General features: G+C 43.9%; 1 protein-coding gene across 3 annotated transcripts in view; it reads left to right on the top strand.

Moving 5' to 3' along the window:
- Nucleotides 1–286: 286 nt before the first annotated feature.
- UNC5D (unc-5 netrin receptor D) overlaps nucleotides 287–21957 on the top strand; it is a 179881-nt gene continuing 158210 nt past the window's right edge. For 2 of the 3 annotated variants that reach the window (XM_075074514.1, XM_075074513.1), the window contains exon 1: nucleotides 12157–12536. In XM_075074514.1, the coding sequence (XP_074930615.1) occupies nucleotides 12440–12536 (97 nt within the window). In that variant the 5' untranslated portion in view covers nucleotides 12157–12439. Of the gene's footprint in view, nucleotides 537–12156; nucleotides 12537–21957 lie in introns of those variants that run through there. The other variant, XM_075074515.1, reaches the window with a different exon arrangement.

The raw sequence follows: 21957 nt of genomic DNA, 5'->3' as shown, positions 1-21957 counted from the left end.
AGTAAAAATCTGTATTTCAAAGCAATTTACTTTTAAGTTTTTATCGTATGATATGTGCTTCTAATAACTTCATAATTATTACCTGGTCTGTCATCTTCTGCCTCCCTTCCTCACAAATCTTCTTTATAGCAAGATCAAGGAATTGTCTACTTCAGCTACTTGTGCGTGGAGGCATAAAGAAGACTCAAAGCATGAAGTACTCTGGCTGGAGGCCGAAGGAAAAGCTCCATGGTAAGCACTGTACTTCTCAAAATTATGTACTTCAGTATGTGCTCCGGGTTTTGTTGTGTTACATCTTTTGCAATGAGAAGTCATGTGAACTGATATGATCCAATTATCCCATCCTCTGGACTTATATCACAGTCACACTTAGATTCTCTAAGCAAAGGTTGGAGCCTTGCTTTGTGCGAATTCTGCAAAGTGTGAGATGATGCCTGAGCCAAGTGCCCTGTGCTTTAAATACGTAACAGCCGCAAAATGAGCGAGGAGGTGTAACCTGGAGGAGTAAATTGACCTGTCCTGAAGTCTTCATCCAGGTTAGTGGTTTCCTGCAGCCTGAACTAGTGTCCCAGTGTTTGTTCTTCCTTTAATTTATTTTAACGAGGAGTAAAAAAATATACCGGTGATGACCTTGGATAATTGATCTGTGAATTTTGAGGGAATGTTTGACCTTGAAGCATCCTTCAAGAAGTGGGGCAAGAGCAGGAGAGTTAAATTTTCTTTTGTCTAGGTTGAAATACAGCTCTTGGTGTCATCATTGTCTTTGTTACCTGTTTGGGAGTTGTAATCCACTTTTAAGAAACACTTTTGTAGGCTCTGTTGCCTGCTATAGAAGTGAGGGAAGAATTGTGTGTGATTAAATGCATTTGATTCTTCTAATTTTGTTGCAATGACAAATACCTGAACTGTGGGAGAAGAGAGTCCAAATCATACCAAAGGTGAGTTTTAAGCAATGCTCAGTTCCTGTGCAGGGTAAACTGCACCCAAATAAAACATGAAATGTGGATGCTTTTTAAACAAGTTGGAATATGTTTATTGCGGCTTTATAATTAATTATACATTTTGCTTACAATAGCATAATTAATATGGCTTCTGTAAGCGTGCTTACAAATATAGCGTAAGCAAAATATTTCTTCCATAGTCTAGTGCGGGCAGATAGACTATTTTCATTTGCTAAAGCAGATGTAACTGTCAATCCTTAAGATACCTTCAAGATTAGAGGAAATTTTTCTATTTTTACTAAGTTTTCCTGGTAAAACACCAATGCATGGAGTCAGGTCTTGATAAGCAAAGCAAAGAACCCCTGCGTTCCACTTTAACCTCTTTCTTTTCAGGGCTCAGTAAGTTTTCCCTGAAGCCAGAGAAAATTCTGCTTAGTCTTTCATAGAAGGCCACTTCCGCTAAGCTACTGACTTCATGGTCTCTTGTGTGATTACTTATGACAGAGTTCATTGTATTTTGTTTGAGAACATAATTAAGTCTTTACTGCATGACAGTTGAGTGGCTAGTCAATGTTACGGTGCTTGCTGCTTCCCTCTGCTGCGTAGAACCGGAATTGCTTGCTTCCATAGGCCTTGCCTTGCAGAGACCCTACCATTCAGTGGCAGGATTTGAGGGTGTGCCTCTCTAGCACAGTGATGTAGCTTAGTCCAAGCTGGGTGCCACACCACATTCGAAACTATCTTGGCTGTCTCGTACAGTGCTTTGTTACCCATTGACTCCACCGCAGCTGGAAACTTCCCAGGAAAGCTCCTGTTGATACAGGTTACCCAAGCCGAGGGCCTGACTTGGGCGATGCAGTGTTTTACATCATTTAGTGTTATTGTTGATGACGTTCTATGTGGCCTAGTCTCTGAACTGTGAACCATTAGGCCTGCATGCCGCGGAGGTGGATTCTGTTGGCCTTTACTATCTCTTGGGGGGGTTTCTATGTACAGTGTGTATAAAGACTGCTCTTATCACACCTGGGATCCCATTTGTGTTTGTCTGCTAGACGTCACTGTGATATTACTAACCTGAGGAGTCTTTTGGAGGTGGTAAAAAACCACCTAGAGCTTGGTATCACTTGCAGAAGGGCTTTACATTCTGTGCCAACTGCTTTTATCAGTTTTCACTGCAACACGTACGTCAAACCTTGGAGAAGCATTTATAGGGCCTGTTCTTGACAGGTGGGGTAGGTTAATTCGCCTGAAAAAGCAGCAATGTTTTTCTCAATGGTAAAGCAATTACTGAAGTGCTGAACACCGACCCTGCCTATAGGTTGGTTATTTGTTACTGCAAAACGTACGCTCAACATTGTGCTAGTTATTATCCAATTCAAGTACAGAGCAGCGGTTTCCACTTGTCCACACCTGCTGAAAACAACAGGAGGAGTTCATTCCAGTAAGCAGACTCCAAACACTGCAGGCTGATAGGGGGTATACAGTGGGATTCATCTTCACTTCAGCTAAATTGCACAAATCTAGTAAAGTGGACCCAAACCAAATTAGATGGCGGAGTCATGTGACAGGTTTGCTAGCTTTAGCGTCATTGCTGTTATTCTTAACAGTATTGATAGCGTTGCGTGCAGGAGGCAAGGAACATTGGGTTAAGTTGAAAATGTGAACACTATCACTACAGCCTATTAAACCAACTGAGGTCATTTTGGTTTTTCTGTATACACGCAGAATTTTTTTTGTAAACTGCTTGGGTACGTTAGCTTAATTTCTGAGAGATTTCCTGATTAAATGGTACGCTGAAGATGTTCCAGGGTGGGTAGAAAAAGATGCTTATGCCCAGCTTAAGAGGGTCTAGTGTCCAAAATTAGTTTCTTTTTTGAGGCTGAGGGGGGTCATCCCGTCACATGAACAATGTTAACCATGTATTTTTTTTTCACTTACTCTTTTTGGTTTTTTTTTCTTTTCTACCTTACAACAGTTCTGTCTCTGAGAAAGTAAACAGGGTGTGACTCTGGACAGACTCATTAGCCCAGAATTACAAAGCTCAGAAAAATGCTGCAGAATTCACTATGACTGGTACCAGTGCATGAATGTTAGGGCAGCGTACTCTTATTATTGGATTCTGGTTATAGGAATAAACCCCTGTAAAACTTAATAGGAGCAAAAACCAGTGGGGCTATCTGAATCTATCATTTTGGGAATTATGCCAGGAAACTTAGGTTTAACAAAATACAGCAAATCTTTGATGCTGGATATAAAACTCTCTACCCAGACATCAGAACGTTTGCGCTATCCATCAGTGAACTCTCATTTATATTCTATGGGAACTTATACAAAAAGGAAGCTGAACTACAGCTTTAAAATGAGAGCTTATGTCACAAAATCTGCTTTGTCGGGGGACTTTTCAGTGACACCTTCACGCGCTGTGCTTCACCTGATCCAGGAATATCTTGTAACTGCAGTGCTGAAGGACCACATTTGCCCCTTCCTGAACGTGCCAGGCAGTAACTCAGGCCCTTCCGAGTCTGTGGGCTGATTGGGGGGTGATGGTGGTGTTAAAAAAACCCATGAAGAATTAACTTATTGATGAGTTTAAACGTGCTATTTAGGGGTCCACAGCCTCAAGGAAATGTTTTTAGGGCTTTATATGCTGAAAAAGTTAGAAACCACAAGTGTATAAATTTTGCCTTTTAACTCCGTGTTCCCTTGTAGTCAATCAACTTATTGGCCGTTGCAAGGGATGGCATTAGTGCATTCTTCGTCTGCAAGGCACTGTAGCAAAGATTTGCACCCCCCCATCGCTTGTATGCTATGGGTGTGGACATAACACTTCCTCTGTGGAAGAGAGAGGAAGCTAGATCAGCCAGCAAGATGAGAGCGGTGACTTGTGTAGGTGGGTTTGAGGAGGACTCTGGGTGGCAGGCTTTGAGGCTGCAGTTATATTCAGAGGCAACATCATGAAGCAGAATTTGACGGCCTAGACCTGTCATTCCCACCCCCGTGCCACTCCTGGCACTGTGCATTTGTGTGATGTGCTGAACCACATCAAGAAACTAATCCAACCTGAAGAAAACACCTTCAAACTGAGATATTTCATCTAGATCTGTTTTTCCTTCTACTGCCTAACATGGCTTTTCTAGTTCTTGTGCTGTAGTGAGAGCAGGAATGAGGAGCTGAGGCAGAGGGGCCAAAAACTGCTTACATTCACAGCCAGCTGCTCGGTGTCAAAAGCCACCTGTAGTCTAAAGGATTGAGAGTAAATTTACTTTTATTAGATTTTCTTGTTCTGCTGTGCTCTTAAAAACTGGATTAAAAAATATGAATGTATGGGAATGCACCGATGGTGAAACATAGAAATAAGTGATTGACAAGTATGTGTCTATTATCAGAGGGTGTGCTTTCTTAGGAAATGGGAAAAGCTGACATCTGAACAGCTTTTCCAACAGGAATTCCCTCTTAATTGAGGATCTGGTTGCAATGGTTGTAAAGCTGCTGTCTCCCTCTGAGCAATTGCATCACTTGCTCAGCTGTAGTAAGTTCCTTCAAGTCTCTTGTCAGTGTTGCAATAGAACCTTGTCCCTACCACAGAATGCTTGTTCATCTCGTGGTGGAGCTGTACAGCTCCTTTGATGTGCTCTTTAAATTACAGTTGCCTGAGAGATACTGAGTTCTTTTTTAAATTTTTAAAGCCTTTGAGATTCTTGAATCTTTTTTCTTCAAAATCCTCAAGTGACCGTAGAAGTCAAGGGATGGCCAGTGGATCTGCCGCCCTTCTAGATGTGTGCTACGTTAGTCTTACAACTTGCTTCCCCGTCTGTGTGTGGAGCGTTGAGCTGGAAGAGGGACGAACCTTCCTGCAAGACCTAGGTATCATGGTGGGTTGCGCTTGGTTCCATGGCAGGACACGCTACAGGGTGATCGCGTCTCTGCTGTGGTGGCAGTGATTTAGCAGGCTCCGTACGTCGCGGCCACGGTCCCCAGAGCCGTGCGCAGCAGGCGCTCTGCCCTCCCGCAGCCTGGCAAACACAGCCTCAGGAGGGGCGCGTAGCAGCGGAAGCAAGCGCAGCCATCCACCGAGCGGTGTCCGGGGAGTGGCAAGAGGTTAGCGGGCGCACTTCGTGAGAGTGGTGGGAGCTGTCAATAATAGGGTTCTTTGCCTTCTAATCACATTAAATGGGGAGAAGAGCTTAGCCTAGCTGTTTGGTACTTGATTGATATGTGTTAACTGACACTTCTCGGAGAATGATACCACTTGCACTGAAGTGTGCTTCTATTGTTTCCCTGCCTTGTAGCTGAAATAATGTTTTAACAGTTAAGGAACTGCTCAGCTACTTGTTGTCTTTCACACCTGAGATCATCAAACAGTTGCATTTCATGATGTGTGACTAATTATGAATAATTCAGAACCGTAGTTACGAGGTGGATGCCCTCTGCTTTTACACTGGAGACTAAAATGAAAATAATAAAGCAAAGAGTTCACTTCCCCCTTTTCCTCTTGTTACTGAAAAGTCGTCATTATGTGGCCATTTCAGAGGCACAATTAGGTAACTTAATAATATGACACCTGTGTATTTCCAGGCCTGACAAAATTGTATTTAATTAGGGTAAAAATAATCTCCCATTTGTCGTGACTCACCATGAGGGTTCAGCGCGCTGGTTAGCAAAGAGGGGAGGCAGGAACTGGGTGCGATTAGTCCAATACATTCAGCAAATCAAAGCAGGGTGAAGTGTCCCTAATCAAGCCAAACATGTTTGCAATTTAAATGACTGCTGCCTGCTTCAGCATCTTTCCCCAAGCACCTCAGCCTTTGCAGGAAGCAACATCCAGGCTAAAACTCAGTCTCATTAACCCTAGTTTGGAGCATTAGCCTCTTATCTCGCAAGTTACCCGATGATCTTTCTTTGCTGCCTGCCATATAAGGATTTTCTGAGCTTTTTGGGTTGGGTTTGATATTTTTTTGTTCGTTTGCTTGTTTTTTTCCTTTTGGGAGGGGAGGAGAGTGTGTGTGGGGGGGGTTCGGCTCTCCAATTACAGAGTTCCTTTATGTGTTTCTGTTGTCTTATGACCTGTGATTCTGCCCATCTGCATTTCATGACTGGGCTGTAATCACGCCTAGTCACTGAGCATCTCTGAGCCTTTGCTGGGTGATTGCCAGAGGAAGGTCTCAGTGGATTCTGCTTTCCAGTGCTGTGTAAGTTCGGATGAAAGAAGGTGGCAATAACTTTCCACTTGATGAGAAGGTTCTGAACTTTTTCAGTAATAGCCTTTTGAGAACAACACTACCTCTGACTGAGACCGAAATAGCTAGACATGTCACTCGCTTTTTTCTGTGCTGGCAGAACAGAAACAGGCTCACCCAGTGTTTCTTGTCCCTTGCCCTCTAACTACGCTCCCAGACAGTAGCATCCCTGCCGGCTCTAAACTGTACGGCAATGTCTGCAATGTTTTGAAGAATCTCTCAGATAGTCTCTTACTGCTTGAATGCGTAAGCTTTTTTCTTTTTTTCTTAACCACAAATTACAAATAGCTAAGCGACTGAATCGCTTGTCTAATGACCCGCTGCTTTTGACTTTGTTTGCTCTCAAAGCACGCTTTCTCACCCATGCACATCTCTCCCTTGCATCATCTTGTCATGCCCCTCCCATTCCAAGTAAAAGTTCAGAGGGGAAGATCTGAGCCAGGATGCTAAATCTGCAACGGATACTTGGCGAGTGGCTATAAAGGATGGGGAGTGCCAGTGATGTGTGCTTTCTGTTTGCAGTCTGAGCTTTTTATGCAGAGGTTAGAGCTTATCGAACAGCTGCCCTTTGCCTGTAATCCAGCTGCAGCCACAACAAAAATGCTGCATGTGCGACAAGTGAATGTAGCTGGGATCAGAGTATTCATTTACGTGGGAAAATCTTAAAGGGCATCGAAATAAAATAATAATTATGGCTGAAGTAGGAATTCGTCTTCGCCCAACTGAAGGAAATGCTGCATGTAAAATTTCAAGTGCAGCTGATTTCTCCAAATTAAAAATCAAGGAGCGAATTAGGTATTAAGATTATGACATTTTCTAAATGCCTGGGTCTTATGATATTTAAGATCGATTAGTGAGGTTCAAATGTTCGTCACCCCCTTGGCATGTTAATCCACATTTTCCTATTCTGATGCGCAGCCAACCACTTCAGCATTTTACTTTTTATCAGATTAACTTTGCTCTGTGGTGTCTGTCGATTTTTTTTTTTTTTTGAATGAGTAAACACAGGAAAATGCAAATAGTTATATTGTATTTCATCTTAGATTAATCAATTTAAAAATAATATAGATTTTAACTCATCAGAAATGATGGCTTATGACAGCTTAAATGGTGACTTCACTTTAAAGCAAGTGGGATGGAATTGTTTAAATAAACATCATGGGCTTTTTGAAGGTGGGTTGGGTTTTTTTTTAATCACTGAGGAGCCTGAAGTTTATCCTTTAGCATGCAAGGGTTTATGTAATTTTTTAATTAATGTGGGAACACAAATAACACAAGACTTGAGAGCAACACTGTCTCATTTCAAGGTACTAAGATGCAGAATAAGGAAAAATCCTTCTAAACTAAAGCTGAGAAGAGTTTTGTACATTGCAAAGAGTAAGAGTACGTTATGGATCAGAGGTGCGCGTGCTGCTGCGATATCCTGATGAAAGATGAAGTAGAAACTGGCACATATACCTGTCCCTCTCGTGCTCACGCTTCAAAGTGCTCTGTCCAGCAATGAGCTGGGGTTATATGGCAGAAATCCTGATATACTCTCAGATAAGTCTTACTAAGCTTTAGAAAAGTAGTTATGAGCTTTCTGACAGGAAATCTAAATAATAAATTCAGAAAGGTGTGTATATATACAGTAAATTATTCAGCCACTAGATGTCCTAGTGCAGAGCCGCAAATCCAGCCTGAGCAACGGTGCACAAAAATCACAAAGCTGCGACTCAATACATGGACGGTCAGGTTTTAGCCTGGGTACTCTCAATTCCTAGAATACTGCTGAAGAGACTGTGAAACACAGCTGCAAATTCAGCTAGTCACGGAAGGCTGTGGCTGGCTGGTTAATTGCCGTCGCGCGTATACGTTGCGTTTTGATACTGGTGTAGCAGACGCTATGGCAGCCCTGTCTGTTAGGGATTGTTCCTGAGCACCACGTGGCTGGATCCAGCGCTGTATCTTGCTGCTAAGTATTTTTGTTGTACTTGGGGTAGTAGGTCTTAGGACTCTGGAAGATCTTACAAAATAATAGAAGATACAGACCCGATTGTAAAGAAAATGCAAACCTTGAAACCCTGATTTTGCGCAGCATCGACAGAATGAATTCATTGCTTGTACTCTGTGCCAGGTATGCAGTGGAGAGAAAACCACAATGTGTTCCTTTCTCCTGATGCATGTGCGTGCACCTGGGTCTTCAGGCCCAACGAATGCCGACCCAGTACATGGGAAGTGTTGAGAGCTACCAAAGGGGGAACTTAATCCGCTTCTACCTTTGCTACAAGGAGAGGACTTGTAATGAATCATATGAGCCTCCTCTTGCATTACAGCAGCAGGGGTGGTTTATTTAGTTTGGTGCCATAAAATGAAGTGCCCAATTCAATTAATCCACTTTGAGGGCAAAGGCTGGTCCCTACGTTATTTCTGTATGTAACCAGATGTGGGGATTGCCGAACCAAGCTGGGGAGTACCGCAGCTTTCTCACAATTACAAGTCTTCCAGGTGGGTTGGATCCATTTTCAGATCCCATTTTGTTTAGGGTACTCTTGAGAAAGAGAAAAGGGGAAGGATAAATGTTGGAAATATGCTAAAAGCAAGTAGGATTTTTTTAAAATTGTCTTCTGTGTCACTAGAACTGAACCCATCCAAAGTGCTTCACATAATCTCGTTACTTATTTCTTGTTACAGTTGGAGGTTCTTGCTTGCTCCTGAGTTATTTGCCTATTGTACAGATGTGAATTCTTGCATTAGAACCAACTGGTACATGTCTAATGTTCTCTGTGATAGACATCAATGGTTTAGATGTATTTATTCTCTTTTTGTCATAATACACGTTACATGTAGCAATGGTACATTCTGCCAGATTCCAGTGCCATCTCAGGTATGTGTTTATTTGCAAGAGCTGCAGAATGAAGCAGCTATCTCTTCACCGGCTCCTGAGAGCATGTCAGCAATGACCCTCCCCAGCCTCTTACCTGACGTACAGGTGATGCGAGTTCTGCTTTATTGCAAAGCACAGGTGGGTTCCTCCAAGGTCATACATCAAATAAGAACCAAAATGTAATCACCTGGCTGCAAATTTTCATGTAGCACTTCACGAGAGAGAGACTGAAAGCACCTTTGCAAACTCAGCTGGAACATTCTGCTGAGCTTCCAGGGTGCAGGAGGGGACTTATTTTTTATTTTTTTCCCTCCCTTCAGGCTGTAGATGTGTGAGTTATTGAGAATTATTAGGGTATTGACATATCTAGCTAGAAAAATTTACTTCATAGATGTAAAGTGCTGTGTGTTTAATAAGCTAATATGGTGGAAGGCTTCAGAAATCTCTTTAGCAACCAGCTCAATGGCACAGAATGAGGTGTGACCTAAGAGGTGGGAAAAAACGTGCTCCGAAGTGTCTGAGCGAGGCACGGCAGAGCTGAAGGTGAGGCAAGGCTTTTGGTTACGGATTCTGTCTGTCCCTCCTGTAGGCACTTTCCTGCTCTCTGGGTATGCGGCTGCTGCGATCAAGGTATTCAAGAAGGTTCCTTTGGTTTTGTTTTTCTCCTGGATTTCTGTTTAGTGTCTTTTTTTTCAGCAGTTGCATCAAACTTTAGACTTCTAGATTCTAGGAAAGCCAGAATCCCGGATATGGACTCTGTCGGGCAAGGAATATTGCGAATTGTAAAGTTTAACCCCTGAAGTGCCAGGGAAGAACAAATGTCTTCCTTGTGGCATTTTCAGCTTTCCCATTCATTTTCTTCCATTTTCCTTCACTTTCCGCCATTAATCCTCTTTGGCTGGATTTCTGTCTTCATTTCATTGTCGCTCACACCGTGATACCAAAGGTAGATATTTGCTTTCCCGGTGCCTTTCTTCTTGCTAAAATGCTGTGTAACTAGTCCTAATTCTTAGACATAGTGGCGTGCTGGCCTGCCGTAGCATACGTAGAGCTCTGTTTCTGTAAGGTGCTGTACGTTATCAGTGTGCGGCGGTGCTTAAAGGTTGTATAATTTCTTCTGTAGCTGCATTTCACCAGCTCAGAAAATGCTGCATGCTTCCCCCACCCCGAGACTGTATCTTTGTGGAATATTCTGCTTATTTCGATTTCCAAGTGCACTGATTAAAGTTACCAGCTGTTGCCCTTTCTTCTACTTTTGCTCTCTCCTTCCCCATCATAATTGCATTATAAACTGAGAACTTGATATTTTTATCTAAAGCACCCAACACTGACTCATTGGCACAGGCAAAAATAGATAATTACTTGGCCTTGAAGCAAAAGTGGCTGTATGGATGTCCTAGAGAATGGGGCTCTGTTGCTGACAGGCTGCGACTTTACAGGGAGGGTGCTAGATGCTCTGACATGTACAAACTTTCTGGTGTAGCTCCACAGTTCTGTTCCTTGGTGGTTTGGGGTTTTTTGGGGAGGTTTCATGGTTGTTTAGTATTTTTTTTTTCCTTGGAACCCATTGAATGTGGAGAATGACCCAAAAGGCTGTTGTTCATGTGTTTGCTCTCTGCCTTTGCAGCTCTGCTCTTCGCTGTGAGCTGAAGTCTGGCAAACCCGTGATGGAAAGGGAGTAAGAGATCTTCTGATGTGATCTTCTCAGATATTGATTTTTTTTTTTTCTGTCTTAAAATTCTGTTTACAAATTCCTTTTGCTTTAATTATTTGTTTTCTCCTGCAAACAGTACAAAGCTGGCCTGCAGGAGGGCCAATTGACAAGCCTTGTACTTAAGGAGATGTAACTACCCTTGCCGCATTTTTCCAGAATTTATTGGTCAGGGATTTAGAAACATTTTACTGGTAGTGACTGAGTCGCCTTAAACTTGAGACACGTGCATGCTTTGGATTTTGTGAAGCTGGGGTAGGGTGAACTGAGTGCTACTGCTCAAGTGTAAAGCATGGATGGGAATAAACCTGTATTCTGGCTGTTACGGTCCTGGCACCTGGGGAAAAGAGAGCGTATTTCCAAAAGCAAGGGGAAGGGAGAACAAATGCACTATTTGAGGGGCATTTTGCAGGCTGATACAGCACTAATATCTTGGCTAGGAATAACTATGTCCGACTTCCTCAAGGAAGTATTGTAGGAATCTCAGGGTGAGGGTCTTTGTTGGTATCAGACCCCGTTCTGTGCCCTTCTCTGCTCCCGTGGGTTTTGTACCCTCGAGAAGCACTGACCCACCACGTTTCGCTGCGGCTTTTCTCCCTCTCACCCCCTGTGCCCGCTGGTCCCTGTCGTAAGGAAAATGACCCTAATCCTGAAATCCTGTGTTGGCCGTACGCAGGGCTGGAGCCGGGGCACGAGCCGCTGCTTTTCAGGATAAAAAGTTACTCCTTGCAAATTTATCTTCTCTTCAAGCGGTGCCTTTGCTTTCCAATTTCTTATTGATTAAATCTCTTCGGGGTTAGCAGCAGTTTCGCTTGAGCGTACCGGTGATTTTTTTTGGCCTTATCGAGGTAATTTGCTTGTATATGTCATGGTGCCTTATCTAATCTATAATAAAAATATTTATATGCAATTAGAGGGTGGGGGGAGAATGAAACAGTGACACTTCTGGCAAGAAGAAGAATTTTTGATCAGGGAACTGTGCAATACCAATAAACATGGCCCAAACAGTGTTTGCTTTGGGCGTGGGGGGTGGCCCCGTTGTGTTTTACCCCAGGTCACAGTACTGCTTTGTTGTTTCGGGGTTTGTGCCCCCACGTGTGAACGTAACCGGGGCCGGACCCGCGGGGGGGAGCAGCGCTCTGCGCCCCAACCCCGGCCTCAGCCCCGGCCGCTGCCCGGGGTGCGGGGAGGGTGGCAGCCCCGCGGGGGCCTGCGGTCCTGCTTGGGGGGGGGGGGGGGGGGGGGGCGGAGTGTCACCGAGCCTCCCCCCTTCTCCCCCCCGCCCCCCCCGCGCCCCAGGCGGCAGAGCCCGCCCAGCGCGCGCCTAATTGGCTGCGGGGGAGGGGCGGCTCATTAGGGATGCGGGCGCGCGCCGCGGCTCGCTAGTCGGCGGCGGCCGGAGCTGAGCCGAGCCCAGCAGAGCTGAGCCTAGCAGAGCCCAGCCCAGCCCCCGGCCACCCTCCCCTCGCCTGGCCGGGCGTGGGGCGCCTCCCTGCATCTGGAGAGAGACAGAGAGAGAAAGGGGTGCGAGAGGGGAGGAAAGAAGGGGAAAAAATTGTTCAAACCCCACGGAAAAAGGCGAATTCTCCAGCGCGAGCTCGACTCCGGAGGGACCGAGAGGAGATTTGCACCCCCGCTCCTTGCACCGGCTGGAGGGGAGAGGCGCGGCAGTTGCGGGGCCAGCATGGGCGGAGGGGCTGCAAGGAGCAGCCGCCCCCTGCGCCTGGAGCGGCGGCTGCTGCTGCTGCTGGGGCTCTGCGGCTGGGCGGCCGCCCTGCGAGGTAAGCGGGCTCCCGCTCGCCTCCCCCGCAGCCCCCGGCCCCGACTTTGCGGCGGGAGCACCGCGCTCGGGGGGCGGAGGGGGGGCACCGGTTGCTCCGCGGGTCCAGGGAAGGGGTGGCGGCCAGCACCCACCCCCCGCATGCCCCCACCGCCCCCGCATGCCCCCACAGCGGGGAGGGGGCGGGAGCCGGGCTTTGCTGCGGGACGGCGTGTCCGGAGTCGGGAGGGAGCGCTGCGGGGAAACTGTGGCTGCTCCGGTAGTTCGGGTCCTCGAAGCGGGGACGAGGTACCGCAGGCTGCAGGTGTGGTGGGCAGGGAGAGCCCTGGGCTCTCAAGTGCAGAAGCATCCGTGGGAATCCAGCGCCTGCACGGATGCTTTGGCCAGCGCCTTTAGGAAATGGTGACGATAGTCCTGGCGACTAGTCGAGTTGCCCCCACAATGATGGGCTTTGGGATTCAGTGACCTCTTCTGGCAGTGAGAATCTAATCACCTGTCAAACAATGCGAGTGCCTGAGGCTGGATGTGCATCCACGCGAGCGTGCGCGTGTTCTTATGTACGTGTAAGGTGGGTATTTGAGATGCTCAGAGTACTTTTTTTTTAAAATTTAACTTCTTCCTGGTGAATTATCTGAGTAAAATAATCTCTTCAGGGTAAATAGCCAAAGGATGTCAACAACTCCCCATCGCCTGGCATCCCTGACACCCTGGCTGGTAGATCTGGACTTGTCAAAGTATCGAAGGTGCCTGGGAAGCAGGGGGCGGGGGCAGTCTGGTGCTACGGTGTCCTTTTTGGAGGCAGGTGCCTGCTGTTGGTAAAGCATAGTTTCTGTGTTTAGAGACTATAACGGTACCTTCGTTACAAACGGCTTATTTTTACAGCACGGAGTAATCTCTCAGCCAGACTTTGTAGATCCTGAAAGATTCCTCTCAGTGGCTGGACACTAGCCCCTCTGTGGGGGTCTCTCTCTGCGTGCCTGTTGTGCCTGAGCTTCCATTTCCTTTCGTATACGCTTCATTGGTGTTGGTCTCTGTATAGGAAGTTGTCGGCAGGTAGCTAGCGCGTACGATACCGTGCCACGCTTCCCAGGAAATCTGCTGGCCGCCTCATCTGCTGTGTTCTCTCGTTCAAGCCCAGCGACTGGTCCAGCAGAGGGGTGATCCGAGAGGCTGAGAACCACCCCTCGGTGGTTCTTTGGAAAGAAAAAAAACCCAAAACCAAACAAACCACAGAACAGTGAAATAAATGATGAGAATAAAGTCTAATATTTCTTAATTTTTATAATACTTTCATGAAGAAACATTTGTGACTGCAAACAAATGCATGTGTGTGTGAATGGGTGATGTGAGGTGCTTCTTGCCTGTTGTTTTACGTGTCTGGTAGAACTCCGTGGCTGTTCTGGCGCTGGGTGGAGCATGGTCAGGATCAGGCCCTGTAAGCATCTGAAATTTCACGCCGCAGGTCCTGTGGGGCAGGATGACTCTCCTGTTGCTGTTACAGAACAAGTTTCAACTATTTAATTAAAATTTGCCACTTTTCAAGTTCTAGACTGGAGCAGAACTGCTTAGGGATGTTATTCCAATGAAGACCAGTATCTTTTTTCACCGGTGTGGTGCCTGTGGTCTCCCAGGTGCGGTGTTGCGTGGCGTTTACTTGTAGCTTTGGCTTAAGGAGTTAGTGCCAGTTAACAAACTGTTAGGCTGTAGGATTTTAGTTTATGAAGTTGTCCAGAAGCTGCTTCTGAGACAAATTTTATGCCAGGATTCTGTTCTGAATAGGGTTTAAAGAAAAATGGAATGCTTGTAGATACCCTTCACGCAGCATTTAAAATGTATTGGAGTGAATATACATATATAGCTTTGGGCTTTTAATTTACAGGAAAAATTGCATCGACATTATGGTAATTTGAAAACGAGAAGAGTTGCTAACGTTCATTATCTCATTGATGCATTGAAACTAATTTGGGGTCGCATGTATCTGAATAAAGATGTCTATAAAACGCAAGTGTTAGCATTCTTCTGTGTCTTGATATTAAAGCCTAAAGCTATGTGTTCCGTGGTGTTTATAGATCTGAGTACGTTTTTGTTCTAAATAAGCATTGGTTAGGGATTTTCCTGTTCCGTTAGCATGCACTTCTGTACGCCTTGGTAGCCGCTGCATATGGCTACTGATTTTATTAGGATAACATGCTCCGTTAAGCCACCTAATGGAATACGGGTGGGTCTGTGGGCAGTAAGCTCTTGAAGCAAATATCTCCTTTTAGTCTGAACGTTTTGAGTTTTTCTTTTTAGTTGTTTTTTAACATAAGAAGCACAGATAACGTGCAGTCCAGAGAGCTGCATATTTAAAGTATTATTCTGCATCTAGGAACCAAGAAGGCAAACCAGCCTCTGGACAGCAGAGCTCTTGGAGAAATAGTGCTTGTTTTAGAAAGGTAAAAATAGCAAATTCTACTGATACTAAAATAAACCTGGTGGTGAAGACAGGACTGGTGTGCGAGTTATCTGTGTCCTGATTGTACCTTTCTCTTGCATTTAATAATGTCCTTGTGCAAATTAGATGAGCCCCTGTTTATTTCATTATAAAGGGGCTAGGATTTAATTCAAGTGGCTGAGAATTCTGCCCGTATCTGCGAAGTGCTTCATTGTCAGCAGCTTAGGGCTGATGCTTTATTTCAGGAATGTTGTTGATCTGCTGCAGCCAGCTCTGTTTCAGCATTTACGCTGCGTTAACAGAGTAGGGAGGTTTTCCAGGTGCTCTGATTTTACATCCAAATGGAAGTATATTATTTCTGTTGCTTTATTAGTCTGTCTCAAGTTCTCTTTCTCTGTTCCTGATACCCTGCTGAGAGTAAAGCTGTTTGATTATTTGTAAGTACATTCAACAGTTTACTGTTTGAAATATTTCTGACGTGCCAGCCCCAACTGTATACACACACCGTGTCAGCGTATTGATTTATTTGATCTTGAAGTGTGCGTGTAATTAATATCTCAGCTAGGTGGAGACTTGAAATATTCTTAACGAGTGATGCGGGAGTGAAGAAAAATTAAGGCAAGGCATGGGTGCTATAGGAATCTCTCGCATGACTGTTCAAATCACTCCACCCAGAGAACGCTGTAGGTTTGTTTTGTTAGGACACAGCATTCTTTAAAATAACAAGCCACGTGCTCTGCATTGGACCGTCCTTCCACCCAGCCCTAGCGTGTAGTGCCTAACGGGTTCCTCTGTTTATATTCTTCAGCTCTGCAACTGCTCAGAAAAGAAACTTCTTTTACTTGTGGGTTTGTTTGCTAAAGAGTTCATCCTCTTTCTCAGATCTTCGTGATGGTACAGGCTGAGTTTGCACGTGGTATAGCCTTGCTTTTCTACTCATAGGTGAGAACCGAAGGTGTTTGAGAGTAATTAATTTCTCTAAAACCGCAGGAAGTTCGGGAGCTCTGAAGAGCAGCGTTTCAAAACTGGCTGCACGATGCAGCAGTTGTCATGTTTGGGAACTTGTAGAGTATGAATGTGTGTATCTTTTTTTAAGTTGCTGTGTAGTTTTGTGAAGGCTTCTGTTTAGTCCTGATTTTCTTCTGCAGTTATTACTGTCTCTGTAAGTTATAACATCATTTGTGAGATAATTCAGAGAAAGAGTTGGAAAGTCTGAACGTTCCTATTGAGTATAAGGCTGGCTTTGGGCATGAATATGCTCTAATTTTGTCTGTTATGGAACAGTAATCCTTATGAGGATTGTTTTAATTTGCACACTGGTAGTACTTGGGTATATTACTGCTTTGCACAGGCTATGGCTTTCTGGAATGCTCAGATCAGGATGGCACCTTGTAGGGGTCAGATAAAACCTGAAGAGCTAGACGTATGATCCTGTCCTGGAAGTGAGCTGTGCCCAGCCTCTGTCATGTGCTTTCTTTCTAATGCATGCGTCTCTGAGAAAATATTTCATTTTTGGAACGACAGGATAATTCTGCCTGTTAAGGTAGTGTATTGCAGGTGGCTTTACTTGGCTTATCCTTTGTTCACATGTGCTTCTTCATAGAAGCGCTCAAGGGAGGTGTGATTTCTGTCTCTTCAGATGTAGAGGAGAAAGCTTGAGCTGTGCAGAGGTGAAATGAGCTTTCCATGCCACGAAGGAAAATTTCGATCTTCATACAGTAAGAGGACTTTGAATCAAGATGAATTTTCACCAGTGCAGAATAGAAGCTAATCTGATGGTATTTTCATGGCGAATTACAGAAGCAAACACAAACAGTACGTTATATGCTAAGATGGAAAATTAATTGTGGTGCAAAGGATTCCTCAGGGGCACTTGGTGTATCTTTTCTGTATTTTTAGTGCTGCTGTCTGGTAAAAGGTGGAGTCTGAGAAAAAGAGCAGAATTTTAACACCAGAGGCTGCTGTTTCAGTTGTTTTTGGATGCTGCTGCTGTTGCAGTGAAGCAGATGAACAGATTCATTTGTATAAAATAGAAAAATGTCTCATTTTCTATTAATACTTTTAAAGAACTTTAATAGTCATCTTGTATCATGTGGCCTTAGTTTAGAGCATGAGTATTTGAAGTATAAAAAAATGTCATACATACATTGTGTCTCGTTAGAGGTCAATAAACCCCATTTTGGAGCATCTTGCAAGTATGCATTAGAAGATGCTAACACGATGTACAAGGCTGGGTAATCTGAACCTTGTGATTTACCTGCATAATTGTGATCAATGTCATTTCCATCCATCTTCCCTCCCCACCTGCCCTTTTGTGGCCTTTTTTAACACCGTTCAAAAATGTTGTTAACAAAGAAACTGTTACTGCAGGCTCTTGGTCAGTGGGGCCCCGTTACTTGCCCGATACTCTTTAGTGCCAAATGCTTTACAGGAGCTTCCATGCAGGGGGTGTCGGAGGGCAATTACGCTTACACGTGGTGTTCCCTAATGAATATTCTGCCGACTACTGCTGTAGGTATTTTTGTCTGGTTTTTGCCTGTTTCTTTTTTTTGAATTTTAAAAAGTCATAGACCTCAGAGAAGCCCCGATGCACCGAGTACATTTAGTTCTATGTAGGTTAAAATTGCTTCCTTTAGGAAGCTTAGCGTGGTCTGAATTTATTCAGCAATTAGCTTGCTTTTGGATTATTGAGGAGGTTGAATAGGCGGTATCTAATTAATTTGCTTATACAAGGTATCCTTTGTGCAATGCTGTGTCTGTAGAACAATGACAAATTAACATGGTTTCTCAGACAAGGATATCTATGTGAGATTACATACATGCATCGTAAGCAGAATTTCAGCATACAGCTGTCCTAGTCTTTCTATATTCTGCTAAAAAACCCCTGAAATGTTACCATACATGTTTGAAATTCCTACTGTGAACATCTCATTGGAAACCTCTGCTTAATGTGTCATGGAAAGAAGAGAGCTACGAGCAGCCAATGACCTTAATTGCTAGACAACAGTGGTCTGAAGAGTTTTTAAAAACCACAAACCTATTGCAAGCAATTGAAAGGAGAAGCAGCCTGGGTCTGGATGGCTCCGATGGAAAAGCAGTGCAAAATGGGCAGTCCTCATGCTAATTACCCACTTTGCATCCAACTGTTGCTGGCTGCGGCTGGGTCGCCATCTGAGGGGAAGCTGGCCTGGGAGGTGGCTCAGTTTCGACGCCAAATATGCGCTTTGTGAGACTACTGTTTCACAGAAAAAAAAATCTGAGTAGACGCGCAGCCTTTAACAGGCATGCCAGGCAACTTTGCAAGGGGGAGGCGACGTGAAGCCGTAGCATCCAGTCTGTGAATGCAACAGACCAGTTTTCTATACTGTCCGGAGGGCATAATTCCAGTCATTCCCAGTTCTGTAACCATCATGACGAGGGAACGTGGCTATTGAAGGCTTGGTTGGGACTCGGATGTACCTGCAATTCAGTCCCAGCTCCAGGGTTGATCTGTAACGTTGCAGGAGGTGAATTCGTGGCTCCCTTGTTGGAGGTGGTAGCCCGCTTCTCTCGTCCTCTGTACAGAGCCCGCACAGTAAGGGTTTGGGTGTGATTGTAAATGGCTTCTACGCTTTGAAGGTCCAATGGGTGCTTCAACACTTGAAACGCTGTGATAAAAAAGCATAATTAATCTGTAGATAACGCTTGTTAAATGTGTCTAGACATGAAAAGTGATCAAAACGAATGGAAATAGTGTAGCTGAGCTCTTTTTTGTTTCAACAAAAAGAAAACTTTTAAAAAATTGCTTCTGACTCTTTCTAGGAGACTTGCTTTTTGCCTTTGTGCTGAATGGAGAATGAAAATAATATTTAACATGCTTTGATGTCTAACTTGTGTTGAATGTCAGAAAGCTTTTTGAAAAAAAATCTGCTCCTGGTTGATGAGAGTTTCATTTGTATAAGGGTAAAACCAAAATATTTGGGATTTTGTTCTGTGTGTGCTGTAGTGCACTTCGACTCACTGCGTAGAGCTGCTCATCTCTATGCAGGCTGCTCGTCTGTCAATGATTACAAGTGCTGTATAACTCATCTTCTGGTTGGATCTGCTTAATTTTTGTTCAGTAGAAAGTGCTTTTGTGGATTGAAAACTTTTCTTCCGTGAGTGTTTCTGCGTGTGAAATTGAATTGCTTGAACCCTGGCAGACAATGAACATAAAAAGAGCAAACACTGAGATTTCTTATAAATTGTGAAGAGTTATTCACAAAATCGCTTCTATACTTACACCATTCCTAATAATAAATGGCGTTACAGAAAAACAAATTTGCTGTATTAATTGAATTCAACCTTTCATATAAAACCGTGTCTGATTTGCAGTTCAACAAACGTGTCTGTGACTTTATGGTGACAGATGCTTCAGGTTAACTATTTTTAAGGGCAGATTTAAAACCGCTAAAGATCTGTGGTGCCATTACCCTGTGAAACATTAATTTCAACATTGAATTCAGGAGGTATTTGCTGCTGCTGATATATTGTAAGGTATTTACTGCTGCTGACATAGACGGTGCTAGTTTTTAGCTGGAACTTCTTGTTTTGTATCTTTTCATGCGGCCGTAAAGAACACGGACTCTTTGGAATAAAAAGGTAACGTTGGGCAGAAGTTAACAACACTTGGTCTGTCAAAGCCATGTATTGCAGATCAAAAAGGAATGTCGTGGGCGCGCTGGAAGACAGTGCATGTATTTGATGCGTGCCATTCCTCTTTAGCACTATGTCCTAACCAAAGGCTGCACGATCGAGTTCTGAATGTTGGTATTCACATCATGTAGTTCTCAGAGCTAAGTCATTTTGAAAAGGTATAGATTTGTTAAAATAGCTTTATAATCCTGGATTTATTTTGTTTTTCCTTTGGATAATTGTGCATTCTTAAGACTTTGAGCATCCTTACATGGTTCCATAGGCAAGCGATCAGTAACTTCCCCTTTACAAAGAGAGAGAAGGTAACTGAACAAGTATTCCAGGGATAAATAGGGCAGGGCAAAACCCTCCTATTTACCATTATAAACTATAGAATCCTGGTAGAATCAATGGGTCAGATCTGTAGATCCAAAATTGAGTAACTTCGTGTATCTTAAGCTGAGATGGGGCGCCGTGAGGCGGGGCGAGATTTGTCTTATTTTTCTGCATCCTGCGTCCATTCCAATTTTGTTTGGGGTTTTTGGGACCCATAATAAGCTAGAAGTGATGTATGATATTAGGCCTCATATATATTTGTTTCTGAGTGAATGCAAACATCTCAAAATTTATTCCAAAGGCCTACGCAGTAAATAATTTTGTATAATGAAAAGTTTCCAGGTCTCAACATTTGAGTTTGATCAGCAGAAGTATGAAGCTACCCTCTTGAAAGGTTTGGGTTGGTTTTTTTTTTTGTGACTAAAGGACCGGGAAAGTCCCTGTTGCTAGAGCAAGGAGTAATCTGGTAGCTAGGACTTCGAGGTAGGGCTCCCAGGATCTGTATGTCAGTTTGGCGAGTCTGTCTGGCGGTTGCATCTGGGGCTGAGAAACGTTGGTGTAAAGTGTTTTGCTGTTGCTGAAGCACGGTGGTTTCCCGAAGGAGAAAGGAGGAGGGATTGCTGGGAGCCTTCAGGCTGCTCCCTTGTTGGAGACGTGCCAGCCTGACACTGGGAGCAAAAGGGTGGCGGTACACCTAACCCTATATTATTGAACAATTTATTGTAGGGAAAACGTGTTTATTCATGCAGTCTTTTTTGTTATCTTGTCCAGCTTTTTAGGCTTTTCCCAAATAGAAAGCAAATTCAGTAATATTAATTTAGTTTCTGATAAATAGTGGTAGTGTGGTAACAGTGGAAACAAGTTAGTCCTTTCCAGTTGTCATTTGGTAACAGAGTTTATAGTTCTACTGGATACCCAGAGGCATTCCATTAATGCCGAATTTGCCACAGTAACAGCAAAACTCCTTCTACTCCCACTGTAATATTAAAAATGTAGGACTTATTTTGTGTCAAATGAGCTAACAAAATAAAAGATGAATTTAAAGTATTTAATCTGTCAGCATCAATGAATCTAAGAGGATTATCATTCCATTACGGCTAATAGATTTTTTCCAAAGATAACTTTGCTACTTGACTTGCCTATTTCTATGAAGATTGTTACAGATCTAATTTAGACTACAGTTTAAATATTCCTGCTCTATTTTGATTGTATCTGAGAGTTCGTAATGTGGTACCTGGCTTACGCTGAGCTTGATAACTTTGCTTCAATCACTTGAATACAAGCTCTTATTCTGGCATCTTTAATTCTTCATAAAGATTGCATAGTGTTTTCTGGTTTGAGTTGTACTAAGCAGGACTTAACAGTTCAAGCTGGAGAGCTGTAATTTAATAAACTACATGCCCACCTCCCCTTGCTTCCTTTCTGAGGAATTAGTGAGAGGTTGGAATGGCAAGAATAAAAATCAGGGTTACCCTTTCGATGGGTATCGTCCTGCTCCATAACATGGGTAGCAAAATTCCCACCGATGCACCCTGGTATAAGGAAGAGGCCCTGAAGGTGGGGATACTTACCTTCTGAGTTATCAGAACTTTGTCTTGATCTTGGAGTGGACGGTGATGTGTTACCTTTTTTTGAGATAAACAGGTATGACTTCATTTGATGCCTTAAGGAAACAGAACAGGAACACTTGTATCTTCCTTCCACCTCCCCAGACAAACTCTGATGAGGGAGGAGAGTACACAGTAGGTGGAGAAACCTCCTGATTTTGGGCAGAGCCTGGGCTGTGGCTTTTCACTTGAGTAACCGTAATAATGGCCTCACAAAGGTCTTGAGGCTTAACCATTAGAAGTTCTGCAGTAAAGGGAGAACGGATGGTGATAGATACTAGTCGCAGCAAATAAATTCCCAATCTCATGTTACACGCTGAATTTTTCACCAGAAGGTCATCACAAGATTTTGCAAAATATGTGATATTTTGCTAAGTTGTATGTGAAAATTA

The sequence above is a fragment of the Phalacrocorax aristotelis genome, chromosome 24, assembly GCF_949628215.1.
Source record: "Phalacrocorax aristotelis chromosome 24, bGulAri2.1, whole genome shotgun sequence".
Taxonomy (NCBI): Eukaryota; Metazoa; Chordata; class Aves; order Suliformes; family Phalacrocoracidae; genus Phalacrocorax; species Phalacrocorax aristotelis.
This window is presented reverse-complemented; position numbering and strand designations above follow the sequence as displayed.